Here is a 21,490-nt window from a genome sequence, read left to right as displayed (position 1 = left end):
GAAATCTATACAAACATTTTCATACTGATTACTAAGAAAAGAAAAATACATAACCAAGTGAAAGGTAGTGATTCTCTTGTTCCAAAAATGTAATATATTTCAAGCAATTGTGATATCCCTTGATAGGTATATATCTGATATTTTTACTCTTCCCAACTCAATAGCACAGTTATTTTTTGTAGCCACATCTCTTTTATAAATTATAATGAAATATTTAAGACATAAAAAACATAAAAATTAAGACAGTATGTATCTATTGACATATCATCGGAAGTAAGTACCAATATAGTTGAAGCTCCTCTTTTATCTCTGAGCTCTTATTAAGAAGCTAGAAGGAACTATGTAAAGAACAGAATAATGAATACTTGAGTAAGTGTGATATATGTGGGCAGAGGCAATTTAGATTCAGCAAATGGGATGCTGCTCTCAATAATCTCTTAGAATAAAGCAAAGAAAGGCATCGGAAGGAGCAGCATATGTAATTTATTCAGTGCTTCAAAGAGTACCTGACACACACAGAAATAAATATCTAAATAAAATGTGAAAATTTTCTCAGGTTCATTATTGGCAGAAGTTCAATCAAACACTTGCATAAACAAGCCAGAGTTAGTTACTGAGATATCTGGTTCTGCAGGAAGTGGATGATGAGCCCCAGGAAGGTATGAGAGGCAGGAGGACACCAGATGCCACAGATGAAAATCAATGCAAACTAAGAGCTGTTTAAACATTTAGGGAAATCACATGGCACAATGGGCTCTCTCTAAGCTATCAGGAAAAGAGTCCATGAATTTAAAGGGCTACTCTTGGAAGATATTACCCAATCTGGCATTAAAATCACATATGTCATCAAAAGCCTGGATCTCATCAGAAAGCATATTAGAAACAGAAAATACCATTTGCTCCTTTATTCTCGGAAAGCCTTTGTGCAAAAAACATTGTCACACTTCAGGCAAGGTATGCTGAAGCTAGAGAATGCTCCAAGATGAAAACCTAAAATGTTCAAACAGGTGAAGGACTGGACAGACGCAACTGCATTTCTACCTAGAAAGATGAAGTCTCAAAGTAGATATGGCATAAAGCCACAGTCTAGCTAATCTTTAAAATTGAGATAAATTATGTGACTGAGAGAACAGATCTCAACTTGATCAAACTCCAGGAGATGGAGGGGGCCTCAAGAATAAATCAATTGAAGAAGAATTAAAAGGAATTTACTACTGATCTATATTTTAGTTTTTAGGAAAATCGGAATTATGTGAGTTAACACACAAAACTCTGAACACTGGCATCATGACAGGGAGCCAATTCCTTCAACAAAATCTTCCCTAAAAAAAAAAAAAAAAAAAATCTTCCCTGATGCCTCTTTCAGAGATCTAAAACTAGTTGGAGAGATGATAGGTATGATCCCGCATAGCAATTCATATGCCTAGACAGAGGAGATGCTTGGGAAAGCAACATACCATTTAGAGTGTTCTTGTCACATACTTGCAAGGATGATCCATATCTTCCCACGGGAATTCTGTTAAAAGTAAAATTCCCATAGGTACTGTTTTCACAGAAATTAACTGTAATGGAAAGAAAAAATATTTTTCAATCATAAATTCATCATTATCAAAATTTTTTCATTATTAATTTTCATCATTTTTCTTTCTGAATTTCAAACCAAATTAAAGCCAAAGTTCAAAACCTATAGAGTGTAATTTGAAGGGTAACAGAAGGCTTATAGGCCTCACTGACCACCCAGCAACTACGTATTTTCTTATCTACCTAAGTTACTACCATTACAGTAACTAGTACATTACATAACAGGTTCAGTTAAAATGTGCACAATATATAACTCAGTATAGGCAGGATGTAATCACTAACACATCAGAAAGGATAGTGTATGAAAAAAAAAAAAAAGGATAGTGTATTACATTAGTTGGAATCTTGAAAATCAAAGATATAGAGCCTACAGTGGCAAAGGGATCGAGGGTGGAGGTTAAAGCAAACAGCCAAAGGCATGGGTTTCTGTGGGGGTACCCTGGCTGTTCAGAATGTTGGAAATTATAGGAGTGAGTTTCTAAGGCTCTGAATCCTAAGCAGGCAGCATGAAGTGTGTAGAGTGTTAGGAAGCACGCTGCAGATCAAGACGTGCTTTTAACTTTGAACCTGGGATACCATTGAGCGAAGTCAAGCCACTGATTTAATAACATCTCTCCAAGAGAAAGGTAGAAAAAACAAAAACTTCACCTAAGTAGATATTTGGATAAGGAGACGCATCTTGACTTCAGAAAAGTTAAATATGTTAGAATTATGATATTTGAAATGGTGTACCATGGCATATTACCATTTGAAAGGACCTGGGAAAACCATATTACCCATTGCCCTATAGTAGATGCCGCAGTCAGAAAGAAAAGCAACCATTAGTTTTACAGAGAAACTTTACAGTTGGAAAAGAAAGGCAGTGTACTGAACATGCAGGTAAATAGCACAAGAAAACTCAGTTTTTACTCTTCAGCTAATAAACAATCTTAAATTTGTGATCATTATGTCCACTGTTACTGTAGCAATTAAGCTTTGCTGCTGTCCTTAGAAACAGAAGATTCACCTAAATCTCACACCCTAGTATTATCCCAAGTAACTTACTGATTGTACATCTCAGTCCTTTCCACTCTTCTGGACAAATGCATCTGCCATTTTGCCAGGTTCCACCATTCTTGCAGAACTCTATAGGGGTGCTTGATGAAGGCGTAACTGTTCCTAAAGAAACAATAAATAACAGAATAGTATATGAACTGACTGATTCGTTTCTTTTTTTGGAGTCTGTGGCCTTTGATTTCTATATGTAAAATCACTATTTTTGAAGACCACTGCTGAAAAATATTATTTGTAATATGATCAAAAAAACACAGAATTTACACAGGATATACAATGCTTACTAAATGCTATGAATACAAAAAAAAAAAAAAACTACCATATTTCAAAGATACAACACCCTGTCCAAGGAGATTTGAATCTACTTAAGGAAACAGGAAGTTATGTCAATAGATTAGATAGATAAAGTCGAACCATGTCAATGCAGATTTACAAGTGCTATAAGAACTCAGAAGAGAGATGAAGACAGAGGCAGGCCATCCAGGAAAGACTGGTAACTATTCCAGAGAAGAGGGGATGTTAGCATCAGGTTTTAAGACTAAATCTAGAAAAGTCAGATAAAATGTAGGCAGGATACAAAGAGCAAAAAATTCAAAAACATGGAAAGTTCTGATGTGTCCAAGTACAGAGAAAAGCCTAACACCTCGGGAGCACTGGTTCTTTGTGGACCAACAGCAGAACATAAGTGGCACCGTGAGAGGCTCTACAGACCAAGACTTAATCCTGCAGGAGCCGGGGGGGTCTTAAAACAAGGGGGTAACATCATAAGGAATGTTTTTTAGGAAGACACCTCAAGCAGAATGGGAAGCGACTGAGACTGGGAGGCAAATGAGACCAGGCAAAGGCTAAACGAGAACCTGACCTAAAACAGTGGCTCTAAGGAAGTTAGGGATCAACCAACTCAGGAGCACTCCTGAGACAAGATTTGGATCTAGTGACTGGTTATTTTGAGCTGGGGACACTGGGATTCTAAACCAAAAGACAGGGTGGATGGTGAACAAATTAACCAAGCTTAAGAATACAGGAGGCAGAGTTCTGGTCCAATCTCCAATGATGGAGTAGATGGTACCATATTAATCATCCCATAGGTGACAGTTTAAACTCTGGAGAAAGATTTTAAAATAACTAATTGAGGACATTGGACAGCAATAAGAAGCAGAGAGAAACTGAAGTCTATCGCAAGTTTATAGAGTTCCCCTGCTAAGGGCACTATGCAGTCTGTATAGCAGGAGTGGCTGAAACACCAGCAGAAAGCTACAAACGTAATGGGTGAAAGTTTGAAGATCTGGGGTTACCACACAACTGGAAATCGAAGGGAGACAGCCCAGAAAGGAAGGAGCTATATAGAAGGGAGACACAAAGTCTGGCTCTAAATTCCCCTCAAAGCTGAAGAAAACATGTATTTTAAAAAATAAACAGACTTTCTAGGACATGTGGGAAAATATCAAGAAGTCTAACCTATAAGCAAGTAGAGTCCCAGAAAGGGAGATGAGAAGGAATAGAGCAGATAAATATCTGAAGGAATAATGGTCAAAACTTCTTAAACTTGATCCAAGAAATTCAGTAAAGCCACAAGCAAAATAAACACGGGGTAAACCACATTTAGACACATCATGGTAAAACTGCTAAAACCAAAAATAAGGAGAAAATCCTGAAAGCAACCAACTGCCAATCCAGACAGTTTTACTGTTGAGTTAGGGTAGAAATAATACCCATCTTATATAAATTCTTTTGGAAAACAGAGAAAGGGAGAAACTTCCCAAATGATATTATAAAATCAGGATAACCCTGATACCAAAATCTGACAAAAACATCATAAGGGAAAAAAAATTACAGACCAATAAACTTCACTTATACAGATGCCAAAACCTTTTTGAAATAGTAGCAAATCAAATCCAGCAGTATATAAAACTGACAATCCATCATGACAAAGTGAGATTTATACCATGAGTGCAAAGGTGGTTTAACAGTAGAAAATCAATTATTTAATTCACTATGTGATAGAACAGAGGGGGGAGACCATATAGTCATTTCACTAATCATAAATTCAAAAATCATTTCAATAAAGGGGGCAAAAAAACACCTGACTTTTTTTAAACTCTCAGCAAATAAGGAATAAAAGGGAACTTCTTCAAACTGATAAAAAATCATCTATGAAGAACCTACCTCTAATAACATATTTAATAGTGTAATATTAGATACTTTTTGGACTTTCTGGGTGGACCAATGGTAAAGAATCTGCCTGGCAATGCAGGAGATGAGGGTTTGATTCCTGGGTCAGGAAGACCCCTTGGAGTAGGAAATAAGTAACAATCCACTCCAGTATTCTTGCCTAGAAAATTCCCTGGACAGAAGAGCCTGGAGGGCTACAGTCCTTAGGGTCGCAACATGACATAACTGAGCATGCACACACATTGAATACTTTCACCCCTGAGACTGACAGAAAATGGTTTAATATAACTGCTATAACCACTTTTTATTCAACATTGTGCCGAAGATGCTGATCAGTGATATGAGTATGAAAAAGAAATAAAAACCATAAAGAAAGGGAGAAGTAGAACTATCTTCTGTTGCAGATGACATCATCAAATACATAGAACATCCTAAGCTGTCTCAAAAAAAAAAAAAAAAAAACACTACTAGAATAATAAGCAAACTTAGCAAGGTTTCATGATAAAAAATAAATGAAGTTATAGTTATTCCCACATGATAGCATTAAATAATTGGAAAATAAAATGATTAAATCATTTTCATTCAAGTTAGCTTAAAACTCATACAATTTTTGGAAATAAATTTAACAAAATGTGGGCAAGACATCATTACTGAAAGAAATTTTAAAGGGTCTAAATAAGGGGCTTCCCTGGTGGCTTAACAGTAAAGAATCTGCCTGCCGATGTAGGAGACATGGGTTCCACCCCTGGTCTGGGAAGATCCCACATGCTAGAAGCTAGGCCAAAGGGCCACAACTACTGAGCCCACACTCTAGACTCATGCTCAGCAACAAGAGCAGCCACCACAATGAGAAGCCCACGCATCACAACGAGAGCGTAGCCCCAGCTCACTGCAACCAGAGTGCAACGTGAGTGCTGCTCATGCAGCAACAAAGACCCAGAAAAGCCAAGAAACAAATAAATAAAATTGTACTTTAAAAATATCTAAATAAGTGGAAATATATACCATGTATGTATGAAATACTCATAGTCATTCAAGAGTCTATTGTCCGCAAATTGATAAAGCCAAAATCTAAAACAAAAGAACCTTTTTTGTAGAAATTGACAAACTCAAGATGTTATGGAGGGCTGGTCCCTGGTGGTCCAATAGTTAAGACTCTGCACTCCCAATGCAGGGGGCCTGGGTTCAATCCCTGGTCAGGGAACTTAGATCCCACCTGTAGCAAGTAAGATCCAGTGCAGTCAAATAAAATTTTTTTAATATTATGGAAATGTAAAAGACCTGGAAAAGCCAAAAGAAACAGGGAACTGTACTCAATACTCTGTAATGGCCTATATGGGAAAAGAATCTTTTAAAAAAAAGTGGTTGTATGTAACTGATTCACTTGGCTGTATATCTGAAACTAACACAACACTGTACATCAACTAAACTCTAAAAAAAACTAAAACAACAAAAACAAAGAGTTGGGTCATTACTCATTTTATGACTTACTTTACAGCTATAGCAATCAAAACATTATGAGATCATCATAAAAACAGCCAAACACACCACCGAAATAGAATAAACAGTTTAGAAATAGATAAGATACATATAGTTGGTTGATTCTTTGAAAAGATTCCAAGGCAATCTGGTTGGAAAAGGAAAAACGTTTCAACAAATAGTGCTAGACTAACTGGATGATATACCACGCTCAAAACACAATGTCAGGGCTTCCCTGGTGGTTTGGTGGGAAACAATTCGCCTGCCAATGCAGGAGACACAAGTTCCATCCCTGATCCAGGAAGATCTCACATGCTGCAGAGCAACTAAGCCCAGGCACCACAGCTACTGAGCTTGTTTTCTAGAGTCAGGGAGCCACAGCGATTGAAGCCTGCGAGCTCTAGAACCTGTGCTCTGCAATGAGGGAAGCTACCACAACGTGAAGCCCACCCATCACAACTAGAGAGCAGCCCAGCTCGCTGCAACTAGGGAAAAGCCTGAACAGCAAGGAAGATCCAGCACCGCCGAAAATAAATAAAAATTAATATTTTTTAAAAAACACAATATGAGATGGACCTGAGACACAAAGGCTAAAACTACAAAGCTTCATTGAGAAAATAGGAGATGAATATCTTTACAACTTTAGGACAAAGATATTTATTTAAAGAGGACATAAAAAGCACTAAACATAGAAGGAAAAAAAAATATTGATAAATTGTACTTAAAACAAAATACTGCTCATCAAAATACACCATTAAGATAATAAAAACAGAAACTACAGGCTGGGGAAAAAATATTTGCAGTAATTCTCTGTCAAAGAAAGTGTTGCTATAACTATAAATTAGGACTGTAAATTGTAGACAGTACACATTATTAGTAACACAAACAACCCACTTTTTTAAGTGGGTAAAAGGCTTGAATACATACTTCATAAAAGAAGATATACGGAAGGGCACTAATCACATGAAAGTGATCAGCATATTAGTCATCAGAGAAATGCAAGTTAAAACCGCAGTGAAATATCATCTCACACCCCACTAGAATGGCCAAAATTACAAAAGGATGATGCCAAATATTGTTAAGGATGTGAAACAACTGGAACTTTAGCAAACTGCTGCTAAGAATTTCAAATGGTATGACCATTTTGGAAAGCTGTTTGGTACTAACATAAAGCTAAATAAAGACACACATACATATGATGAGAAATTCAATGCCTACATAAATATGCAAAATAAACAGAAACATATGTTCACAAAGAGACTAGAATGTTTCTAATACCTGCAGTAAATTGTATGCCACCTTTAGGACTGAAGCACTCACTCCTCCAGCTTTGAGTAAGTAAGTAACCAAGTGTTAGTCGCTCAGTCATGCCCTACTCTTTGCGACCCCAGGGACTGCAGCCCACCAGGCTCCTCTGTCCATGAGATTTTCCAGGCAAGGATACTGGAGTAGGTTGTCATTTCCTTCTCCAAGGCATCTTCCCAACCTAGGGACCGAACTCGGGTCTCTTGCACTGCAGGCAGATTCTTTACCGACTGAGCTACCCCCAGCTTTGAGGGATGTTGGCAACTAAGAAAATAGCTGAATCCTTTTCTAGGAATTGCCCTCAACTGAAGAGAATCAGCTCATACAAGAGCCTTGTGACACACGCCATGACTAGTCAATGCTAGGGAATGAAGTCTCATTCCCCAGCCTCAATGCCTCAAAGAAAGTATTTTCCAAAGACAGCTGTACTACATATTCCATCTCATTCACTCTTCTTGTAGTGATGACACTTCTCCATTGAGAAGCAGGTATGTGTTCTCTTCTTGGATCCAGTGAAATTTTGTGTCTGTCTTGACTAATAAAGTGGGAGAAATGTGCTGTGTGACTTCCAGGTGGGATCATAAAAAGTGGTTTGGCCTCCACCTAGCTCCTTCTCACTCAGAGGGATATGCTTTAGAAGCCTTGAGACTACAAGAGACGTGTAAGAAGCCTGGCTACTCTGAAGCCTCCATGCTGGAGATATCAAGTGGGGAACTACAAGAGACAGGGATGCTGGAGGAGCTTCAGCTTTTTCAACTTTCTGAGTCTTCCCATCCCAGCCCAGGCACTGCACGCGGGTGAAGAAGCATTCAGGTGACCCCAAAGCCAGCCACCATCTGAGGGCAACTTTATGAGACATCCTAACCCAGAACTATGCAGGCAGGCTGCTTCCAAATTCTGAATTCTGACAGATAATAAATAATTGTGGTTTTAAGCCACTAGGTTTTGGGGTAATTTCTTCTACAACAAGATAACTAATACACAGAGGACAACTCTGAAGGGCCAGATCAACTTTAGCTGTGTTGCAGTTCAATTTCTCCTTTCACCCAATCCTGCCTGTCATTCCCCATGAGTCCTGATCCCTACAACACCTGCTGAAAAATTTAATATAGTAAAACTAAAATCTTCAACTCAGAATTTGTTTCCCAGGGAACCCAGTCTCGGATGTTTGCAGGTTTTAAAAATTTTTTTTATTTTTTGGCCGCACTGTGGCTTGCAGGATTTTAGTTGCCTGACCAAGGATCAATCCAAGTCCCATGCAGTCCTAACCACCAGACTGCCAGGGAAATCACTCAGAAGTTTTATTTATTGTAGTCAAAAGGAAAAAAAAAAAAAGGAAACCACCATCAATAGCAGACTGAATAAATGAATTGTAGTATATCCATACAATAGACTATTAGTTGTTTAGTAATAAAAAGATACACAACATCAATGAATCTTAAAAACATGTTAACAAAAGTATTCAGACATAAAAGAGTAAATCTTATATGGTTCTTTTTATGACGTTCAAGGGTAACAACTAATCTACGCTGATACAATCAGAACAGTGTTTGCCTAAAGGGTGGGAAGTAGGGATGGGATGACTGACGGGCAAGGAACACCTACAGCTACCATAAATAGAAAACACAGCCTAACATAAAACCTCACACTAAAGGCACCTCAATTTCTTTTACCTAATACATCATGTCTGATTCTCAACTAAAAATTACAGGGCATGCTGACAGGCAAAAAACGACAAGTCAACCATCAGAACCAGATTTATAGATAGCAGAGATTCTGGAATTATCAGACCAGGAATTAAAGATAATTATGATTAATATACTAAGAGCTTTAACGAAAAAATGGACAATCTTTAAGAACAAGGAGGTAATATAAGCAGATAAATGGAAACTCTAAGCAAGAGTCAAAAAGAAATGCTGTAATCAAAAAACACTAACAGAAATGAAGAATTCCTTTGCTGGGTTCATCAGCAGACTGATAAGAATCAGTGAGCTTGAAGAATTCAGTAGAGGCTTCCCAAACTAAAAAGAGAAAAGAAAAACTGTTAAAAATAGAATATCTAAGAACTGTGGGACAAAAGGTATAACATATACATAATGGGAATAGGAGAAGGAGTGGTGGTGGTTTAGTTGCTAAGTCATGTCTGACTTTGCAACCCCACGGACGGTAGCCTGCCAGGCTGCTCTGTTCATGGGGTTCTCCAGGCAAGAATACTGGAGTGGGTTGCCATTTCCTTTTCCGGGGAATCTTCCCAACCCAAGAATCGAATCCAGGTCTGCTGCATTGCAAACAGATTTTTACCGACTGAGCTGTGAGGGAAACCCAACAGAGAGAGAGGAAAAGGCAAAAAGAACTGAGAAGATATTTCAAGTTTTGATGGCTGAGAATATTCCAAAATAAATGACAGACACCAAATCACAGAATCAGCAATCTCAGAGTGAGAGAACACACTCACTCAGATAAAAGTTAAAAATAAAACAAAACCCTACACTTAGGCACCTCCTATTCAAACAGCAAAAAGTCAAAGACAAAAAGATCATTTCAGAAGAAGTCAAAAGGGAGAAAAATACCTATAAAGCAATAAGTATAAAAATTATCCTAGAACTCTCCTCAGAAATCATGCAAGCAAAAAAGAGTAGAGTTAAATATTTAGTGCTGAACGAAAACAACAAAGAATTTTGCATCCAAATAATTATCCTTTAAAAGTAAAGTAGAAAGACATTCTCAGACAGAAAAATTTAGGGAGTTCGTCACCAGAAGACTTGCCTTGCAAGAAATGTTAAAGGAAATTTATTCAGAAAGAAGGAAATGATACAGGTCAGAAACTCAGATCTACATCAGAAGAGAATTAGAGAAGGAATAAATGAAGGTAAAATAAGTCTTTCAGGTGTTTTTTATTCTTAATCAATCTGATAACAGTTTGTTCAAAGTAATAGTAGTAATGATACATGAGATGATTAAAGCTTATGGATAAATGAAATGAATGACAAATGTTATAAAGAAAGAGAATGAGGAATTGGGAAGATCTGCTATAAAGTGCTGGCATTACCCATGGGACTATATTTTATTACTAGAAAGTGAATTTAGATTAATCCTAAATGTATATTGCAAACTTTAGGATGCTCCCAGGCATTCACCCAAATAAGTGAAAACTTGCCCCCACACATAAAGCTGTACTTGAACGTTTATAACAGCGGTATATATAATCACCTAAAACTGGAAGCAAACTAGACGACCTTCATGAATAGATTAAAAAGAAAACACCTGTAGCATATCCATACAATGGCATATTATTCAGCCATAAAAAGAAATGATCTATGAAGCCCACAAAAGATATGGAGGAATCTTAAATACATTTAGCTAAGTGAAAGGAGCCAGTCTACATACAGTATGATTCCAAATATATCATTCTGGAAAAGCCAAAACTATAGAGCCAGTAAATAAATCAGGGGTTGGGGAAGGGAGGGTAGGATGAATAGGTGGAGTGAACTGGATTTTCAGGACAGTGAACTATGCTGTATGATCCTGTAACAGTGACTATATGTCATCATGTATTTGTGAAAATCCATACAACACTACAACAGGAAGAGTGAACCATAATGTAACCTATATATTAATAATCATGTATCAACATTGGCTTGCATATTGTAACAAAAGCAACACTTCAGTGTAAGATATTAATGAAGGAAACTATAGAGGGGGAGGGGTGATGAGAGAGAGAGACAGTAAATGGGAATTCTCTGTACTTTCTGCCTAATTTTTCTGTAAACCTAAAACTGCTCTAAAAACCACTACAATATTGTAAAGTAATTAGCCTCCAATTAAAATAAATAAATTAAAAAATAATAAAAGTAAAAATAGTCAATTAGTTTTTTTTTTTTTAAAGAGATATGGATTCTGATCTCAAACAGCTTACAATCTAGCAAGAGAAATTTAACTGTAACTGTTGTGTGACAAACTTCTCTGTGTAACCAAGGAAACGTGAAAATTTTTTTAAATTATAAAATATTTAAAATATGCAAGGTACAGAAAATAAGAAGACATCTCTAACTACCATATCCTGGTTTAAAAGAATAACTTTCTCTCAGATTTGCTTCAGACATTAGGGCTTCCCTGATAGTTCAGTTGGTAAAGAATCCACCTGCAATGCAGGAGACCCTGGTTTGATTCCTGGGTCAGGAAGATCCCCTGGAGAAGGGATAGGCTTCCCACTCCAGTACTCTTGGGCTTCCCTGTGGTTCAGCTGGTAAAAAATCCGCCTGCAATGTGGGAGGCCTGGGTTGGGAAGATCTCCTGGAGAAAGGAAAGGCTACCCACTCCAGTATTCTGGCCTGGAGAATTCCATAGACTGTGTATGAGCAGTGAAACTTTCCAGAAAGAGCTGAAACCCTTTGAATTCCTTTATATTAATATTTCTTCACCCCCCACCTACACAAAACATTATTCTTCCCCGTCACAGTTTATAATTATATCTAAGATAGTCAGTGTGTAGCATTTGCATGTAGTTCCTTAATTTTAAAAAAACCTAATAACTTTCAATGGTTACAGTTCTATTCTGGTTTTGTCTCTTCATTTTGGAGTACATTTCTTTAAGAAAACTGCCACATGACCAAAGTATCCTACCAAAGTAGGATAAAGTTTTCCATGGTATTTGCTTATGAGTTTCCTCACTAGTTCCTGTGGTCTTCTTTTTCTTTCAAAGCACTGTCTTATTTTAATAGCTAATATTTCAGAGTTGAAATATAAAAATAACACTTATCCCCATCCACAAATATACACAAGTAACAATTTCTACTCATTTTTTCCAATCTTTCTTTCCACAAGGATAAGCAAATATGAATCTATAGTCATTTTTTCCCCCATTTTCTGTAGCTTGCTCTTACACTTAGTGAATGTCAAAAATCTTTTCACGTGGTTCAGAGAACTTCCCCATCTTCCTTTACAGCTGCGTTATATTCCATTATCTGATTGTGCCCTAACTTACTTAACCCTTTACCGATGACAATTTTGTTGTTTTCAGTTGTTGCTTCAAAATTGCATTCTACACATTGTACTTTGCCCGTTGTACAAATCCATTTGTAGAATAAATTTCCAGACATGAAATTTCTAAGCCAAAGAGTACACAGTCGCATCCTGACAGTTATTACCATCTCGCCACAGGGGTGGTACTTGTGAGGCTGCCAGGGTTAATACCATGACGGGCGGCCTGGACCTAAGTTTTAGCTTCCCCCGAAATGGTAAGATTCCCTACCCCCACCAGGTAACCTGGAGCCAGCCAATCAATATGCGCCCAGTAAGAACAAAGGGAGAGCTGAAAAGCCCGCGAAAGTCTGTACTGATAGAATTACTTTGCAAACATGTAACCAATCCGCTTAAGCCAGCTACTAACCGCTTTTGCATATCTTATAAATCTGTGTAACAAGCTTGAGCTCGGCGCTTTCTGACCCTGCACCACTGTGATGTTTGTGGCAGAAAGCCCTGGCTCGAGACAGTAATAAACTTCCCTTTTTGCGAGTTGCATTGTCTTGGAAGCCTTCTCTCTCTTCCCGCTCGGGGATTCGGACATCGGGCATAACAGTACTAATTTGTCTTTTCGCCAGCAACACAACCCTAGGCGAGGTCTGGGACAAGGTACAACGAAGACCTACCTACCATTTATATAAAAGTAAACAGAAAACCTATTCTAATGCCGTGATAAACATACCTTCACGAGGACTGAAGACCCAGGTCTGAATTTAGAAACCATGGGTTCCTCGGGGCCCCACCTCAGAGGGCCGGTGGCTGGAAGGTACCCCTTCGCGCCTCATGTCCGTCCGGCCCCACGTTCAGGGGGCCTTGCGCTCACACAGGCGGACACTCCAGGCCACTCCCGCATCCTCTTCTCACCCCACACTGTGAACAGCCTCCCCTCACAGCAGGGAAGCCGGAGCAGCATGGCGGGCCCCAGAGTGGGTGACGAGACAGGGAGCCTCAGGCCCAGGCGGCGGGGCGGGGCTTCTGAGGACCCGGAAGCAGAGAGGCGCGCGAGGGTTAGACCTGCTCTGAAGGAATCTCGCTGGAAATGTATCTTTTTTCTTAAAATTCATCTTTCCAGAAAACTAGCTTCTGGTTTTGTTCATCTCAGCTCTTGTTTCTTTGATTTCCCTTCTATTAATTTGTCCTTATTTTCATTACTGCCACACACAGTTTTAGAATTTACTCTTTTTTTAACTTCTAAAGTTAGAATGCTTATTATTTCACTGTCTTGATTTTTAACATATACCTAAAGCTATGTCATTCTAACTGTATTTTTATTTTATTGGAATATGATTGCTTTACAGGGTTGTTTCTGCGGTAGAACAATGTGAATCAGCTGTATACATACATCCATTGCCCTCCATTTTGAGGCTCCGTCCCCTCCCTCCCCATCCTATCCCTCTAGGTCACCACAGAGCACCAAGCCCAGCTCACCTGGGTGTGTTATGCGGCAGCTTCCCACTAGCTATTTTACACATGGTGGTGTACGTGTCAATGCTACTCTCTGAATTGGGCCCACCCTCTCCTACATCCTCTGTGTCTTCATCAGTTCAGTTCAGTTCAGTCACTCAGTCGTGTCCGACTCTTTGCGACCCCATGAACCGCAGCACGCCAGACCTCCCAGTCCTTCGCCAACTCCCGGAGTCTATCCAAACTCATGTCCACTAAGTCGGTGATGCCATCCAACCATCTCATCCTCTGTCATCCCCTTCTCCTGCCCTCAGTCTTTCCCAACATCAGGGTCTTTTCCAGTGAGTCAGCTCTTCGCATGAGGTGGCCAAAATATTGGACTTGCAGCTTCAGCATCAGTCCTTCCAGTGAACACCCAGGACTGATCTCCTCTAGGATGGACTGGTTGGATCTCCTTGCAGTCCAAGAGACTCTCAAGACTCTTCTCCAACACCACAGTTCAAAAGCATCAGTTCTTCTGTGCTCAGCTTTCTTTATAGTCCAACTCTCACATCCATACATGACTACTGGAAAAACCACAGCCTTGACTAGACAGACCTTTGTTGACAAAGTAATGCCTCTGCTTTTTAATATGCTGTCCAGGTTGGTCATAACTTTCCTTCCAAGGAGTAAGCATCTTTTAATGTGTGTTCTATAGTCTGCCTCTCTATTCTTGCCCTGTTAACAGGTTCATCTATACCATCTTTCTAGATGGCTCACATATTAATTAATATTTAATGTTTGATTCCAGCTATATTTTTAGCTGTGCACACAGTTGTTATAGAGAGTGCCTCCACTGAATTTTTGAGTATTTTGTAATTTTCATTTGATTTCTTCTTTGAATTATTTAAAACAGTTTTTTCAACATTTATTTGAATTTTCTTGGTTAGTTTATATGTTACCTTCTAATTGTATTGCATTGTAGTCACAGAACATAATCTATGAGATTGATTCTTTGGTACTCAGTAAGACTTTCTTCTGAAAATAATAAATTGACATTTTTTCTGGCAATTCAAATATGTAAAATCTACTGTCCGGTTTGTTAGATATAGTTTTCAAATTTATGAACCTTTATTGATTGTCTCTGCTTGATCTATCAGTTTCTAACAAGAAAGCATTACTTTCAACCAACCCAGTTGTAAATTTATCTGAATAAGCTTGACTGTTTTGTTTTATATATTATGAGTCTGTGTTATTTGATATAGGCACAGGGTTGGGCTTCCCAGGTGTTCAGCAGTAAAGAATCCACCTGCAATGCAGGAGACATAGGTTTGACCCCTGGTCCAGGAAAGACCCATATACTACCGGGCAACTAAGCCCATATGCCACAGTTTTTGAGATTGTGCTCTAGAGCCCAGGACCCATGACTACTGAGTCCAAGCGCTGCGTCTACTAAACCTGCCTGCCCTAGAGCCCGCGCTCCACAAGAGAGAAGCCAATGCACTGAGAAACCCAAGCGTTGCCACTAGAGAAACACCACCCAGCAATGAAGACCCTGCACGGCCAAAACTAAAATAGATAAAATTGTGAAATAAAAAAGAATGCTACTTCATAGTAGTACTTTTCTTCTATAATTTTCTTTAATAACTCCAGTGAGATAGTAATATTTCCTCACATTCTTTTAAGTTGTAATAAGTAATACTTCCAGAAATTCTAGCCCTATTTTTAATGCCTTTACTGCACATCAGGGAAAATTAAATACTGGACATATGTGACATTCAACATTTCATGCTGCTTGAAGAAGTAGCAAAAAAATACTTAAAATTCCAAAGGGAAAATATGAAGTCAATTTCTTCTCCTAAACTAGACAAAGTTAGAATCTATTTTGAAAAGTCTAGTTTGAGTAAGTGGGGGAATAAAAATATCTTTTGTTAGTCCAAGAAATTCCATCAGGAAACTCTAGTGTCTAGCTCAGAGTCTTTAGGGATTTAAAAATCCAGGGATCTGTCATTTGTCCCACACCAGGAATTTGAAATATTTGGGTGAAGATAAAGTCTGTTCTTAAATGAGAGGACAATGTTTATGAAAGCTTACTCCACAGTGGGGGGAAAAAAAACTAAAAAACTTAAATAATATACAAAAAGTATAGCCTTTAAGGTGAAATTTGTTCAACATTAACTACCTGGTTACATATTCTAATAAACTAGTTAAATGATTGAATAAAAATTTCCCCTATGGTCTAGTGAAGTATAAATATTGAAAAACAAGTGCAGGGAACTATGGCAGTTCTTAGAACTGTTTCTGTTTCTATTTTGAGCTAGCCAGTTGAAATTTATGGTTAAATTCACTGCAGCTCCAACTTGATAAGCTGAGTTTCAATCCAAAGGTCCAAACTAGATCAAGGGCATCTATTCAAGGTACATATCAGGGAGTGGAGAAAACTGCACTAAATTATCTAAAAATATATACATGGAAAATTTGAGTGCCTATAGTGTACTAGATATCATCTTTAACTTGCAAATGTATTAACTAATCCTCATAACAGCCCTGTAAGGTGGGGTTTATATGTTTATTATATTTATAATATAACTAATAGGAGAATGGAGGTACAGAAATGTTGAAACTTGCTCCAGTTTACTTAGCAAGAACCAGGCAGTCTGGCTGCACAACTTTTTTTCCCCGACTCATGTAATTTTTCCACAGCTATTATGTACACACTCTTATTCACCATGTTATACAACAGATGTTCTTCAATAATATGTGTCATCAAAGACCCATGGGTGGAGTTAAATTCAGAATTCAAAAATCAAGGAAAACTTCACTAAACCAAGATTCCGGTCTCTTAATTTTAGAAAGTGACTTGTAAAATGGGATCAGCAATTTAAACATCACTAATCCTGATGTTAAAACAATGCATGCCCATCAGCCAATTACATAAGAAAATTTCTTCCTCAAAAAAATTTCTTCCCCCCCTTTCATAGGAATTATTTTCTTGATTTAAAAAGTGATTATATGAGGGAGCAAGAAGGGAGATTGGAAAAGGAGCAGAACAGAGGTGTACAACAGCAGGATTAAAACTAAATGAAAGTATAGCTGCCTAAAAACCAATTTCCTCCATACTGAAAACACTTCTCTGGACTTTTTTTTAACCACAAAATGGAGTCTGTCCTCTACAAACAGTCATCTGAGTTTGATTTATTATCAAGTATTATTATTTGTTATCATTGCCTCTTGAGCAAATATGTACTTGAGTGAAATGAAAGCCAGGGCTTTCCAGGTGGCTCCGTGGTAAAGAATCCACCTGCCAAGCAGGAGACTCGGCTTTGATCCCGGGGCTGGGAAAATCCTCTGGAGAAGGAGATGGCTACCTACTCCAGTGTTCTTCCCTGGGAAATTCCATGGACAGAGGAGCCTGGTGGGTTACAGTCCATGTGGTTGCAAAAGAGCTGGACATGGCTTAGCAACTAAACAACAACAGAGCCAAGTATCTTTAACATGGATATTAAAAAAAAAAAAAAACTCCCTCAAAGATACTTGTCAGAATTAAATGAGAGAAGGTATGTGAAGTTTTTGGCATACTGCAGTAAAAAAATTTAACTGTAAGTTTTATAATAGTGAAATACATACATTAAAGTTCATTCTATAACCAAGCAACAGCAACTCCTAACTGAAATTTACTTACAGCAGAATTTAAATTTTTTTCTACTTTTTCACAGAGGCCATTACTTTTTCATGAAAAATAAAACTGAGAGAGACATAATTGCTTAAACATTATATTAAACAAAAACCATGGAAACATATTCTGTTTATATTGAAAATAAATTTTGAATGTGATAAAGTTAATATACCCCAAATTGTATATGTTTATTTTTTCTAGGTAAGACATTCACAGTTTTCATCAGTTTCTCAGAGATATCCAAGACGTTCCCCTTAAAAAAAACAAGTTTGAAAACAACTCATCTTGGGATTTTCCTGGTGGTCCAGTGGTTAAGAATCCACCTTCCAATGCAGGATTCATTGGTTCAATCCCTGGCCAGGGAAGTAAGATCCCACATGCTGCAAGGTAACTGAGCCCACACGTCACAATGATGATCCAGTGCAGCCAAAAATTTAAAATAACAAAAACAACAATTCATCTCTATACCCAGTAAAGGGACTAAAGTGAGAGCATTCGATACTTCCATGAGATGGAATGGGACAGGATAGAAAGAGGTGGCGGAGGAGTGGAGAGGAAAGGAGTGAAGTGGAGGAAGCAGAACTTCTAACTAAGGCAATGTCCAAATATCGTGTACAAGGCAAAACAATAACAGCAAACAGTACCAGTATTTCAATCATTCTCTTTAGATGATAACCCCCTTCTTTTCCACTGGGTTTACCCAAAACTGAGGGATGTACCTTACATAAAAAGCCACCTTAAAAAAAAAATCTGCTAGAGCAAGGAAATGTTTGTCTTTTCTGAAGAGCTGGTACGCTTTTATTGGTAAACATGGGTTCTCTGTTATTATGTTACTTGGATCTTTGTTACTTATTATCATGCATTTTTGGTCTTCAGTTCAGTTCAGTCACTCAGTCGTGTCCAACTCTTTGTGACCCCATGAATCGCAGCACGCCAGGCCTCCCTGTCCATCACCAGCTCCCAGAATTTACTCAAACTCATGCCCATCGAGTCCGTGATGCCATCCAGCCATCTCATCCTCTGTCGTCCCCTTCTCCTCCTGCCCCCAATCCCTCCCAGCATCAGGGTCTTTTCCAATGAGTCAACTCTTCGCATGAGGTGGCCAAAGTACTGGAGTTCCAGCTTCAACATCAGTCCTTCCAATGAACACCCAGGACTGATCTTCTTTAGGATGGACTGGTTGGATTTCCTTGCAGCCCAAGGGACTCTCAAGAGTCTTCTCCAACACCACAGTTCAAAAGCATCAATTTTTCAGTGCTCAGCTTTCTTCACAGTCCAACTCTCACATCCATACATGACTACTGGAAAAACCATAGCCTTGACCAGACGGACCTTTGTTGGCAAAGTAATGTCTCTGCTTTTTAATATGCTGTCTAGGTTGGTCATAACTTTCCTTCCAGGGAGTAAGTGTCTTTTAATTTCATGGCTGTAATCACCATGTGCATTGATTTTGGAGCCCCAAAAAAATAAAGTCTGACACTGTTTCCACTGTCTCCCCATCTATTTCCCATGAGGTGATGGGACCAGATGCCATAATCTTAGTTTTCTGAATGTTGAGCTTTAAGCCAACTTTTTCACTCTTAGTCCTCAGGAAATACAGGGATATGTTTTGTATTTGTTTTTAGCAACTCATTTGATTTTCATTTACTTTCTATACCCAGTCTTGTCCTCTTCCTTGTAGTGTTTTTGTACTTTGGTCCTTGTTTTAATGGTTCTATTATAGCTGTGGTCTTTATAAGTCACCACAAATTTCCCTTTAAAAGTAGATATCTTATAAAGGAAGAAAAGAAGGGAAGGAGGAAGGAAGGGAGGTAGGAGGGAAGGAAGGGAGGCAGTTCTTAAAAGTATATCCTTTAGATAAGGTCTTATAAATTTAGTAGCCTTAATGGGATAAAACCTGCAGTTCATATTTTTTTTAAAACCTCAAATTATTTTACAAACCTTAAACAAATCTTCATCAAGTTTAAATTTTACTGTCTTTGTTCTGATAAATTTTCTTTTTCTTGTTCTCTAAACCCTACCAATTCTGTGTTCTCTAAATATGGTCTTTGGGGGAGAAACACCAAATCTATCCCCAGCTATCACTCCATAAGCAGCCAACATTCACGGCTCCTTTTGCTCTGAACAGTGGATCTTTGCAGGGATGCCCTGTGTTCCTAGTGGGTCCCCCAACCTTCTCCCTGAAATCTTCTGTCCTCACCCACCGTTTCGTTAGAAACCACCTCTGTCTCTCTATCTCTTTTTAAATAAAAGGGAATTCTCAGAACATCCAGCTTTGAATCCCTTTATGGAAAAGGACTAGCATTAGGATTACGGAAAGTCTCTGTTATGAGGTTCTAGGGCTTTCCTTTAACATCATTCTTTGCTTAACACTGCTGCCCTTCACCTCCCTCTCTCAGGGTCAGCTCTACCGTGTAACAGGTGACTAACAAATATCTATTGACTAAACAGGAAAATTGTTTTCTAAATGACCTTAATTTCTAAGTAGCTTTCAACACCTGAAAAGTGGGAACTTTGTGTGAAAAAATGGTCATTTTATTTACAGTCCTAGTGAGAACATTCCTAAACTTTCTTCTTGAAATGAACTTTCATTCTGCATATATTTAATTATGTGCATATGTGTGTGTCCAAAACTATTTTTCTTCCTTGGAAGAAAATGAAAGTGAAAAGTTACTCAGGCCTGTCTGACTCTTTGCAACATGGACTGTAGCCACCAGATTCTTCTGCCAGTGAATTCTCCAGGCAGTTCTACTGGAGTGGGTAGCCGTTCCTTTCTCCAGGGGATCTTCCCAGGGATCGAACCTAGGTCACCCGCATTGCAGGCAGATTCTTTACCAGCTGAGCTAGCAGGGAAGTCCATTTTCCTTCCTTGGATTTAGCATAACAAATCTAAACATGTGCTACTAATGATCTTAATTATTACTCTCCTATTCATTTAATCAGGTTAAAGGAGCATGAAGAGGCCAATTCAACTGTGTTGTTCATCACTTGCACACTTACACACACACACACACACATGCACTCACATATTCAAGTATCTACAACCATATACTAGCCATAAATTAACCCTTGTCTTTTATATTTCATAAACGGCGGGCAGCCTAGTACTGGTATGTCAGGTGGCAGCACAGAGGCTCAAAGCCTTCTCTTGCTCTGAGTTAAAAACAGCAGGACAACATTACCTCTCTGGATCCTGATCACCAGCCTCCAGAAGCCCAGTCCCACAACAAGGGCAGTCAGCAGGCCACACACGACGGCCACCAGCACCCTGAGGTTACAAGCGTGGCTGGAAGCCATGGGGAATCCAAATCACAAACCAACGTCTGGGTGAAAGACAACTTGCTTCTTTTCTTCTTCAGCCAAGAACTTTAATCAAAAACTCTTCTAAAAAAACCACAATTCCTTCTCTCAAGGTTCTGTTAGATATCCTCAATTTTTAAAGGATTTTTGAGGTTAATCAGGCAGAAAACAGTTTGAATCACCTAATAAAAGGAACACAGTCTGCTTGCTATTTCCTCATCCTTCACTGAATGGGATCATGCAAAAAATGATTGGTGTTATGAGGAAGAGAGATAACTCAGGGCAATAAAGGAGAAAGGGAGGGGATAGCTAAAAGAGTCAAAGTGCAAATGTCCTGACAAGCAAAAATTAGGGAGGGGGGAAAACAAAGAAAAAAACAAAAACCAGAAAAGTCAGGAAGGCAGTGGACCTGGAGGGTCACCTATAGCTTAGATTCCTCTTTTTGTTAGGAGCCTCTAGCAGAGGTAGAATCACAAACTGGACTCAAGATTGCCAGGAGAAATACCCACAACCTCAGAT

At 38.5% G+C, this 21,490-nt stretch overlaps 1 protein-coding gene and 1 non-coding gene across 2 annotated transcripts in view; one reads left to right on the top strand and one right to left on the bottom strand.

The window, feature by feature from the left end:
* Positions 1 to 21,196, bottom strand: part of ADGRG7 (adhesion G protein-coupled receptor G7) — a 56,571-nt gene extending 35,375 nt beyond the window's left edge. Inside the window, exons 1-3 of the mRNA XM_043448810.1 lie at positions 20,854 to 21,196; positions 2,626 to 2,739; positions 1,458 to 1,562 (exon numbers count right to left, since the gene is read on the bottom strand). Of these exons, the coding sequence (XP_043304745.1) occupies positions 1,458 to 1,562; positions 2,626 to 2,739; positions 20,854 to 20,968 (334 nt within the window). The 5' untranslated portion in view covers positions 20,969 to 21,196. The remainder of the gene's footprint in view (positions 1 to 1,457; positions 1,563 to 2,625; positions 2,740 to 20,853) is intronic.
* On the top strand, positions 5,938 to 6,010 carry TRNAG-CCC. Its single transcript has one exon. It is a non-coding gene; the product is annotated as a tRNA-Gly (tRNA).
* Positions 21,197 to 21,490: the final 294 nt, after the last annotated feature.

The sequence above is a fragment of the Cervus canadensis genome, chromosome 27, assembly GCF_019320065.1.
Source record: "Cervus canadensis isolate Bull #8, Minnesota chromosome 27, ASM1932006v1, whole genome shotgun sequence".
Taxonomy (NCBI): domain Eukaryota; kingdom Metazoa; phylum Chordata; class Mammalia; order Artiodactyla; family Cervidae; genus Cervus; species Cervus canadensis.
The sequence above is the reverse complement of the archived record's forward strand: the minus strand, read 5'-3'. Positions and strand labels throughout refer to the sequence as shown.